At 40.2% G+C, this 10,730-nt stretch overlaps 2 protein-coding genes across 2 annotated transcripts; both read left to right on the top strand.

The window, feature by feature from the left end:
* Positions 1-62: 62 nt before the first annotated feature.
* On the top strand, positions 63-1,619 carry LOC121948527 (dnaJ homolog subfamily B member 9-like). The gene is made up of 2 exons (XM_088071684.1): positions 63-577; positions 1,232-1,619. The coding sequence occupies exons 1-2, from the start codon at positions 340-342 to the stop codon at positions 1,531-1,533; spliced, it is 540 nt and encodes a 179-aa protein (XP_087927810.1). The 5' UTR covers positions 63-339; the 3' UTR covers positions 1,534-1,619.
* A 221-nt stretch (positions 1,620-1,840) lies between these two features.
* Positions 1,841-7,724, top strand: LOC121951571 (sorting nexin-6). Its single transcript, XM_042497955.2, has 14 exons — positions 1,841-2,096; positions 2,289-2,399; positions 2,563-2,670; positions 4,025-4,085; positions 4,216-4,340; positions 4,829-4,912; positions 4,999-5,073; positions 5,192-5,222; positions 6,077-6,164; positions 6,300-6,339; positions 6,441-6,527; positions 6,669-6,758; positions 6,964-7,029; positions 7,135-7,724. Exons 1-14 carry the CDS (start codon positions 2,091-2,093, stop codon positions 7,270-7,272), a joined length of 1,110 nt encoding a protein of 369 aa, XP_042353889.1. The 5' UTR covers positions 1,841-2,090; the 3' UTR covers positions 7,273-7,724.
* The last annotated feature ends 3,006 nt before the right edge of the window (positions 7,725-10,730 follow it).

Raw genomic sequence — 10,730 nt, 5'->3', positions numbered from 1 at the left:
CAAAAGAAAAATAGATTCTCAGTTTCCAAAGGTTTAGATGCTGATGAAAGGCGTCCGAGCGCACCACAACAAAACTGTTATTGATCCAGGCTCTAAAGGGTTAAAATAGGCGTAACATATTCAGTCTGAAAGCTGCCATCTGGTTAAGTAAACGATCTTATGTGTCTTACTGGTTTGACAGAGTAGCACACAGCTGACTGCTGACGTGTAGACCTGATAGCGTTATACGACGTTACATATGAAGATGAGCTGTCAAACCGCGCGGTAACTGTACTTCCAGATAACGTCTTTGTGCAACAGTTGAGTTTTAGTTCCTCATCTGACCCCAGCCGCCTCAGCATGGCAGTGCAAGGTGTTTTCCACTGGATGCAGGTCTGCGTGGTCCTGCTGCTCTGCTTATCTGACGCCATGCCCGCTGCATCAGCGTCCAGCAGAAGTTACTATGATACCCTCAATGTTGAGCCAACAGCAACTGACAGCCAGATAAAGAAGGCTTTCCGCAAACTGGCCGTGAAATACCACCCAGATAAGAACAAGTGCGCCGATGCAGAGAGGACTTTCAGAGAGATTGCTGAAGGTAAAACACCTCTGCAACACACTGACCTACTTATAATGATGTATTCTGTATTGTTTAGGTAAGGGAAATTAGTTATATTACTTTAAAAACGAATTACTTATTTATTCTCTAGACGTCATAAATAGTGGGCTTTTTAAAAAGGTAGATACAGCAAATACTGATGCAGTCTAAAACAACAGCCCTGCAGTAAAACCAACTTTCACAAGACTGTAAGTTCACTTTTTGTCGCTGTGGATCTGTATTATGCATTATACGGACAGGGGTTTCTCATATTTTGTCTGCCCCTTTTGCAAGGCTGTAGCAATAGAATCAACAATGGGGGGCCTCAACTGACAAACTCTTGGACAAAACTTAAAAACTTTTCAATGGCTTTTCATGATAAAATATACATTTCAGAAAAGCATGAGCCTCAGTGTGTCTGCAGGCCTACTTTTCTACACACATACTCACACACACACACACACACACACACACACACACACCACCACCACCACCCCCCCATACACATATAAACATAAGCAAAGGCAGTGGAGGGTCAGCCCCCCCCCTTGCCCCCCATTTGAACCGTCACTGTATATAATAAATTTGCACCCAGGACTAGTTTCATTGCTGTGCCTCAACCAAAGTTAATATGTCTGTTTCCTCCTCCCCTAGCCTACACGGTGCTCTCCAACAAGGAGAAGAGGAGGCTGTATGACAGTGAGGGCCACGAGGCTTTCCTAAACAATGAAGAGTCTGTTGACCATGAGGATGAAGATGAGACAAGCTTCTCCTTCAGTTTTCAAGACCTCTTCCATGACTTTGACGATAGTCCCTTTATGGAGGATCATTATTTCAGCTGGAGCTTTCATCAGGACGAAGAGGATGGTCCAAATGAACATTACAGTTTTGAAGCGCCTGGCTTCAGCTTTTATTACGGGGATGAGGATGAAAATGAAGAAGACCTATTCTACTAAATACTCAGTTTGTTTGTCCTGCGTCCTGTATGACTTTTTAAATTTATTGTATATGTTGATAATAAAGTCTCCATATTGAATTGGTATCTCAGTATCTGTGTCTTGTTTTCTACATAAGATTCAGCTACATAGACCATAAGGTAGCTGCATGTGTACTGCCTCTTTTATGGGATAACATGTGAGTTCAACGATTGTTTACAGGTTTGTGAGGCTGTAACTTTGACAGCTGGGGGGAACTGATTGGACCGTTAAGCCACTTTTCCTGTGAGGGTGTGTCGAAGCCCCGGAGTTACTGACTAACACACCATTTACTCATCTTTTTTCCTGCGCCAGCACTTTAGATCTGGCACTGTTTTACTCCATTTCTCGCAGGACCAGTGTGCACTTTGACCCAGAGGATATCCTGTGCCTTCTCAGCAGTTGGAGTGCGAGCGCACTAAAGCCAATACGAGACAAAAGATCTTTACAGCTTTATGCACTTTTATCGAGGTAAACAGAGATTTAAGCTTTTGACGTAGCAGATAAAACACTGGAATCATTGACCTGCAAGCTTGACAATGATGGTAAGTATGCATGAAAATCCTCTGTTTATCCAAGAGTGCAGGAGTGTCATGTGACAGTCTTTTACTCCACACAGACAACAGCATACACAGTGTGGGCTAAGTTACGTTTTTATTCCCATTAAATTTAGCTTGATGTGAATTTACTCCCAGCTGCTGGACTAATAAAATTGTTCACCACATTTTTTAAAACAGGAAGAAGTAAAAGAAGGGACGTCTACTCTGAGTGTCCACGGTCATAACATCAAGCTTACAGAGGTGGTGAAAGACGGGGACACACTAACATTCCTAATTGTATCTCAAAAGGTGAAAAATGATTTGTTTTCTTGTTATTTTCTGCAAGCATTGTTTAACGTTAGATCTAGATCAATGCAGAAAAGCACCAGGATAGGTCAGATGATTTGTTTAAATTATGATATTGCAATAACAGACTGCTCGGATGACATGTTGTCTCTCTTGTCTGTGCCAGCTGTCCGGGACAGGGGAGTACCATGTGTACCGGAGCTACAATGATTTTGACTGGCTGCAGCACCACCTGTTTTCTCAGGAGGATGTGCCCGGGATACAGGGAGTCATAGTCAGTATTTTATTTCATCTACACATGATTTTTGACTCATAAACGTATGCACACCAACAACAAGAAGATTAGTAAAATACCAATGCCAAATCAGGGACAAACTAAAATGTTGATTCTGTGGGACCGTTGTAAACTTCCTCTTTGATGTGTGCATGCTGCTTTATGTTATTTTTTTTTCTAACTACCTATTGTAGATTCACCAATGGCTGAATTAGGTGTCTTCAGAATATGAGCTTAGCAGCAGACTATCAATGATAACATGAAATTATAAGCTCTTGTAACACAGTGCTTTCGTAACTGAGACAATCACAAACAAAAATGTTTACTTCATACAATGACTTTATGGGTAGTTTCTGTATTTTTCAACCTGAACCCTTTTTTAAATGACTGTTGGGAACATCAGTTTTTTAAAAAAATGGTCCAGTATTAAACCACAAGGCTGCAGCCTGCAGCTGCAAAACAGGCTGTAATGTTACCATTGGGATCAATTATGCACAGCAATTTACCTTCACTAAAAGGGCTTGTTTTTGCCACTGACAGGCTCAGATTGATATTATAAGACAATGGGAAGGATCCCTACAGAGAAAGGGGCTGTTTCTGGTTAAACAAAAAGATTTTATTTTTTAACAAAAAGATGTCAGTTGGGATCCTTCCCATAATGTTGTCAGAGGATAATTTGAGCCTGGCAGTCACAAAAACAAGCACTATTAGTGAACATAAATTGATGGTGCAAACATTCCCCAAGTAGTGACATTGCAGCTTGTTTTTCCACCCCCAGCTGAAGCCCTGTTGCTCTATAATGGACCAATTTAAAATATTGTTTTTTTCCATTAGTCACAGACACAAAACATGGCATATAGGGTCCAGGTTTAAATATACCAAATTTACCCTTTATCCGCTGCTTAGAAAATGTGCTACCACCAGCTAAGTTATGGGGAGCATTGTTAAATGCTTCCTCTATTCTTTAAATCTTCCTTTCTTTTGCTATCGGAAAGCTGATTGTAGTGTTTGTCCTAGCGCTGCAGAAAGTTAAATAGAAGTTTTTTTTGTTTTTCTTTCAAGAAAATGCAACAGTATCCTGTCAGGAAGTAGTTTTTGTACACCACTTCCCAGTATGACTGTGTGTGTGCCACAGGGTTGTATTTGTCATGTATTTTACAAGCACACGGCAAGCATTATCCGATCTAGAGTTCAATGTGTGCAAACTGTAAATGCAAACATAACTCATTTCAAAAAGTAATAACCTTATTTATGTTCCTTTCCCAAACAAAGTGCCAAATGAAAAAAAGCTGTTGTCATGTGTATCAGTATAAAATTGACAGTTATAAAATAGTACTTTCTGTTTTTCTTCAAGTTTCCACCTCTTCCTGCAAAGGCTCAGGTGAATGCATCTGCCAAAGTTATCAAACAGCTTGGTGAGTACATCTGAGACAAAAATAATTAAATAAAAGTCAGATTTACCAAATATATCCTCTGTTTCGATTTCTGTTCTGAGTGTTGAATGTGACATTAAGTGTAGATTATGATCAAAATGTTTTCCTGCAGGTCTCCTTGCTTTAGGCGAGTGGCTGCCATACTGCAAAGCACTGGAAACCTTCCTCCAGCAGATTGCAACACACAGCATACTCAGCAAAAACAAAGCTGTGGAGATCTTCCTGATAAGCTCAGATGTAAGTGAACAAAAATAAACAGCTAGCTTCTAAGTCCTCTTTTTTAACGCTTAGAATTTTCTGATACAAAAGAGTCCAATGTGGTACTCATGTTGGGAAGAATACTTGACCCTCTAAATAGTCATTTCTATATCAATTTCTCAACCTGTGTTACATTGAATTCATGAGAAAAACAGATTTTCTTGCATGCCTCCATGTTGAACGAAGAATAAAAAATGTAGAAAATACTTGGTTAACTGGCCTGGATTATACTGCACAAGTGAGAGGTTGTAAACACTTTTACATAGTTTTGCTGTTGTTAAATGTGGATCCCTATGACTTAAGTTCATGAAGAATTTCTTCAGTTTTTGGATTCTTTGTTCACTGGGGAGGCATGCGAGGAAAAAAAAAAAATTCTCCAAGACTTCATCATAAGTGATTTACAAATGCTTTCCTTTAAACGGTATTACCCTGAAAAATTTCCAGCTTATTTGTGTCCTTGTGTATAGCCTCCGGGCAGACAGAGAGTAAGGAAGAACATTTTCAACCGGCTGAGTCAGGCTGTGGAGGAGATGAGGAAAGAAGGTCACAAGGTACGCAAGCGGGACTCATATAAACAGAGTTTACAGCCTCTACACCTGTATATGAGGTTTTATTACTGCAACGTTTTTGTCCACAGGATGTGGATGAGTTCTTTCAAACTGAACGTGATCATAACCTTCTTCTAACCAGCTATGCCAAGACTGCAGCAGAGGTGAGCCAGTCACTGTTTGTTTTGGGTGTGTGTGTGTTTTGTCCGACTTTTTTTTCATTGCTCAAACAACCAGACACACAGTAACTGTCCAGTGTGATTTCTTTGGTTTGTCTTGCAGAGATTCCTGGATGTGGTGCAAACTGAGCAAAGTAAGCAAATTACTGTTTTCACAGAGTTTCCTTTTATTTAAAGTTTAGGACACATGAAGTGCTCATGATTTGGTGGAGGGTTTTTTGGCATTTATTATATCTAGCAATATTTTTTCTTATTTTCAGCAATAACAACATTATACGTTACAAAGACAAGATATAATGAAAAGAACTTAACAACAGTGCCCTCCCTCCAAATAAAAACACATGTGCGTGCACACACACACACACACACACACACACACAAATGGTTAGGGGTTTCATAATAAATTGTGGCAAATTTCCTGATGGTTTGTATTAGTATTTCAAATTTTGATCGTCTTTCAAACAGTGTTTTATTATCATGCTTTGAGAACCCATGTTAAATACTGTCTAGCATTAACCAAATTTAGTGAGAGTTAGTCTCCCATCCGCAGGCGCAGCATACTTGTCTTGCTGTTCTCTTGACTACAAAGTTGACATGCAGCAGGCAAACCCAGTGATGATACTGGTTTCAGCATGTGCATCACTACATTCTTTCCAACACAGTGTAACGATACCAAGACAATACTGGTAACTGTGATCACTTTGGTCACTTTAATCCTGATGACAAATTTTCATACCGTTTCATCTCTAGTCACAACCAGCTGTGGTTTGTATGTAATTATTCTGTTATTTTGTTAACAGAGATGAAACTTGTATCCTTTCCATATAACATAAGTGCTCTCCGTTGTATTTGGGATTTATTCATATTCAGATTATACAGTTGAAATCTATAGCACGATATGTAGTGTAATAGTGTTCATCCACATTACAATGAAAATTGTATTTGTTCCAAATCTGATGTGTGTTTTCTATGTTTTATCTGTTTGCAGAAATAGCAGTGGCCTGTGGGCACTTCTCAGCTGCTCTGCATCTCTGCGTGGAACACGGGGAGGACCCTGACAAACAGGCTTTCACTAAGTGAGACAATAATAGCATCGGTCCCAGGCCAATATCACATGTACTCAGAATCAATGCTGAGAACGTTGTGTACAAGTTACAGTAAATTAGCGTGATAAACAAAAAGTAGACATATTAACAGCTTTCTCCCTATAGGGCCTGTGTGAAATTATCAGAAGTATTTGATTCTATGAAGGTAAGGTGTATAAATATAGGAATATATTAACATAGCAATGAACCATTGCTTTACCAAATATGCAAAATAATAATAAACATAATACATTTGTGCATGGGCAGAAAAATATGACAAAAGTTGCTGAGAACGACATGAACACTCTTGGGCTAGGCTTGGACCTGGAGTCACGGTACCAGGAGGCAAAAAAGGTGTGTCTTCTAGTTCTAATCTTGTGTATGCCGTCCCTCCATCTACCTTGATTCATGGCCTTCTATTAATATATGGCATGTCATTGCTGAAACATCTGACTAATATTCCTGTCTTAAACATGATTACTATGTCCGACACAGGAGATGCTCTTCAGGAGAACCTGTAAACTAGTGGAGTTAGAGACTGCCCGAAAGAATGCAGAGAAGGCCAAACCAGTGAAGAAGGCTGCTGTGAGTGTCTGCGCACATGTGACACAAGAACACACTATTGGATCAGATGTACATGGTTTAATTTGACCAGCAGGTGTCAGTAGTGTTTTACTGATATAATTTAGTAGACAACCACAGAGCAGGAAAGCTGATGAGAGGGCGTTAGATTAAAGTATAATCTGTATGAAGTATATAATTACAATGACATGCTCTCCGTATTCATCAGATGGAGGAGGTGAAGAAAGCAACAGAGACGGAGTTTAATCACATTTGTGAAGTGGCTAAACAGGAGGTAAAACATCAAAATCAAAACTGGAAATTTTTACACGGCTTACCCATCTTAAGTGTAATGAGTAACATCCTATTGGTAAACATGATTGTGATGTCTTTCTCCCAGATTGCACAGCTGCAGAGTGTACGTGTGAAGATGTTGCAGCAGGCTCTGGTTCTGTGGTGTGAAAAGCAGCTTGTTACAGCCAAAGAGAGTGCTGACCAGTTCAGCCAGCACCTGCAATCCTTAAGAGGGATGGCCTAGTGACCCCACACTTAATGAAGCATCCTCAGTGTGTCTAAACATAGCATGGGGTAACCCAAACATGTCCTTCACCCTGTTGTGCTGAAGTCTGATTCTTTATTGGATTCAATTACATCCAGTGTAAAAAAAACCAGAAAACAAAAACAAAATATAATGAAAAGAGAAAGGGAATGCCTCCTGATAATCAAACAACATGAATCTCTATAAATCATACACATACTCAATTTCCCCAAGTCTCTCCTCAATCACACTCATACCAATAAACCCCCAGAAGAGATGATGGTTTTCTTTGCAGTGGATTTGTCGCCCTGTGAGGCCATTGTGTGTTCGTGTGTATTTGCTCTGTATTGCACTCATACATTTGTGCTGAGAGTGTATTGTGCTGCTCTCCAGCCGCCACCACATCAGCCGGGTCACACAAAATAAAGTGTGATGAATTGATTCCCAAAGTACCTGCTTGCCTTTGTGTGTGTTTCTTACTCCTGGATCATTAATCAGTTGGTTTGACTGCTCCTGCAAGGACGTGGCAGCAAGGGCACTCTGTGCTGGCTTTTTGTTTGCCTTTCGAAGTTATTCTGGCTTTGTGTGAATAACTGTAATCATCTCTCTTAGAAATCATTGTATTTTCCATGTGATTCTATGAAATCTGTAATGGGATCTGGTGTAAAACTCTGACGCACTTAACAAAAAATTTCTACACATAAGCACAATGTCGTGCCCCCCTTCTCTGTCTCCTGCGGACTGTAGGTTCATATCTCAGCACTGCTGTGCGCTTCATCTCATCTGTTCCGGCCTGTAATCTCTCCGTTGGGTGAATAAGGAGGAGTGGTTCCCATTTGAGAGAATGAGTCAGAGAGAGATAGATGACTGGACTCATAAGATGAGAGGGTGGAGAGGAGGTTTGGCTCGTTTGACAATGAAGGAGTAGATAAAGAGCAATCATGCCATGAAGTGCCCACCCAAACAGAAGGAATTAATGGATAGAATCATTTGGTATAAACCTGGCTCAAACGAAAGGCTGCCTACCCCAGACACTGGATGGCACATGTTGTCCTCCCCTTGGGAGATATATGATCCTGTAACCTGATATCATTTTCATGTCTGTTTTCTCCACTTTCATAACTACTGCTCTTTCTCAGCCTCAGAACTCCACAATGCTCACGAACAACAAATGAATGTATAAATCATTTTATCTATTATTTAAAGGGGGGCTATTATGTTTTTCCTTATTTTCTGTCATATATACAATGTTACAATGTCAGATGTTCATATTTAAATATGGCCAAAGTTTCAAATAATGAGGTAAATGTATGTTAAAGAATTCTGAGTAAAACTTCAGGCATAAGATCATTAGAAATACTCTGTTTCTAATATTTTTATTACTTTGGCTACAAAATGCCTACTGGCATGCCTCTGCATATGATTACATAGGCCCCCCGGGAAGGCTGTTTAGCCATGCAGCAAATTTTTCCCAGTGGCCACTTGCAGTACTACAGCAAAGAAATCACCTGCGGCCCAGAGAGCATTTTCCCCATAGGCCACCATTATTAAAGAGACCTCTGTAAAACTGTTTACAGGACAGCTAAAAATGCAAACAAGCACACACGAAAGTTAGAAAACTTTTTTGGCGTATGTGCCAGGCGAGCAGCTCCATCAGAATGATTGGGCGCCACCTTTGGTGCACTGTCCAGGTATTATTAAAGTCTACACACGTAGCCTTCAATGCCACATGTAGCTACATGCTAATGCTAAAATTAATATTGTTTGCTGATGTTAATTTCAGATCATATTCTCTCTGGAACATGTCTGGTTGTGAAGATTTTGGTTTAACAATTCTTATTAGGGATTTTTCACTCAGAAAATGCCCTTAGGCAAGTACACTGCTACATGTAACTACATGCTAAAAACCAGGAAACATGCAATCTTGGTTACCGATGTTGTTAATTTCTGCCCTGGTGGTGCTGCTGCATTTCTTTGTAATCTTCATGCATCTATATGTGGTTTTGTGTGTCTCTGGGGTATTTTTGTGTCTTTTGCAGTTATTTTGTGCCTCTTTGTTGTTGTTTTGCCCCTGTTATTTTGTGTTTCTTTGCAATTCCTTTGAATCTCTTTGTGGTCTTTTTTATGTCACTTTGTGGTCATTCTGAGTCGCTTCCTGGTTAGTAGAAGCTTATTTGAGTGACATTTTGCAGTTGAAGGCCAGGGGGTCCCCTATTTGGCCCCTATGCCTTCACCTAGTAGGCCAGTTTTATAATCCATCCATGCCTAGAAACTCATTTAAATGTGTGATCAAATAAAAAATGTGCACAAAAAGACAACAGTCCCCAAATAGGCGTGCTAATACTGTTGGCTTGACCTGTTTCAGCACAAAATAAAGCAAAGACAGCTGTTGTGGGAACTTGCTTTGTTTTACTCCCATGAGAAAATACATATTGTACCTCAGCAGCTTGATCTATTTTCACTCTCAGTTGCATCCTGTTTATATCTCTTAATTTATTGCGAAAGCAAATTTTACGTTTATATCCGATCACCTAGTCACTGAAACGCCACTCTAGCTTTTTATACCCTATTTTATGTTGTTGAGGTAGTAACAAAAAGACATTCACTGTCCTTATAGTGCACACATTTATTGATCATTAATCTAGCAACTTCACCATTTGGGTTTGCACTCCATTTTTGTGGTTTATTGGTTTTAATGAGGCACAGTAAAAGTTAAACGTAAGAAGTTTATGGAGCATTTTTATGATTCTGTCTTTCTTCTGCTTTATGTGAATGCTTCTGATCTACCTGAGAAAAACACTCCGTGGATACAAGCCCGTCAGGTGTGTGGGATGATGAACACAATGCATTAGGCTGTACCTACAGTAAGCAACACAAATGGAAATCTCCATGTATTTTTTAACAGCATTCTATATATTGCAACGTTCTTCTCCCCGTTATTATCCGACACCGTGATGCTTCCATCCCGCTGCTTCTAACTGCATTATACCAGATGAATTTCACAACAGGGGAGCCACATGTCTGCTGCTTTCATTTTGGGGCTGCAGGAGCTAACTAGCACACATGGTGAGTGCACACACACACACACACACACACACACACACACACACACACACACACACACACACACACACACACACACACACACACACACATTAATGAGAGCCCTTCTTAGCTGTGCTGGGAGCATGACCCAGATCAAGGACGGAGAGATCATGGCAACGCTCTGTGTCTGTTAGTGAGTGTGTGTGAGTGTGCATCCCATTGAAAACATGCACTTAGAGCTGATTTGCTAAAGTAGCTCATTACTGGTGTAAAGGCAGCACTCAGCACACCACCCTATGGCATGACAGAGATCGGCTTGTCAAGTGTGAAGTGAAGGCAATAGCTTGAATGAATACACAGTGTGACTCAGCCCTCACAACAAAGCTACACTACACTAGTTTGATGAGTAACCA

This window comes from Plectropomus leopardus, chromosome 2, assembly GCF_026936395.1.
Source record: "Plectropomus leopardus strain MGB_pleo_1.0 chromosome 2, ASM2693639v1, whole genome shotgun sequence".
Lineage (NCBI taxonomy): Eukaryota > Metazoa > Chordata > Actinopteri > Perciformes > Serranidae > Plectropomus > Plectropomus leopardus.
Note: the sequence above shows the minus strand (reverse complement) of the source record. Positions and strands in the feature narration are given on the sequence as shown.

Bases quoted from the DNA above. Each gene is read 5' to 3' on its own strand.
- LOC121948527 (XM_088071684.1), top strand. From the start codon at position 340: ATGGCAGTGCAAGGTGTTTTCCACTGGATGCAGGTCTGCGTGGTCCTG. The intron at 578-1,231 runs GTAAAACACCTC...CTCCTCCCCTAG, and splicing joins TTTCAGAGAGATTGCTGAAG to CCTACACGGTGCTCTCCAAC.
- LOC121951571 (XM_042497955.2), top strand. The intron at 4,341-4,828 runs GTAAGTGAACAA...CCTTGTGTATAG, and splicing joins TCTTCCTGATAAGCTCAGAT to CCTCCGGGCAGACAGAGAGT. The intron at 7,030-7,134 runs GTAAAACATCAA...TCTTTCTCCCAG, and splicing joins GTGAAGTGGCTAAACAGGAG to ATTGCACAGCTGCAGAGTGT.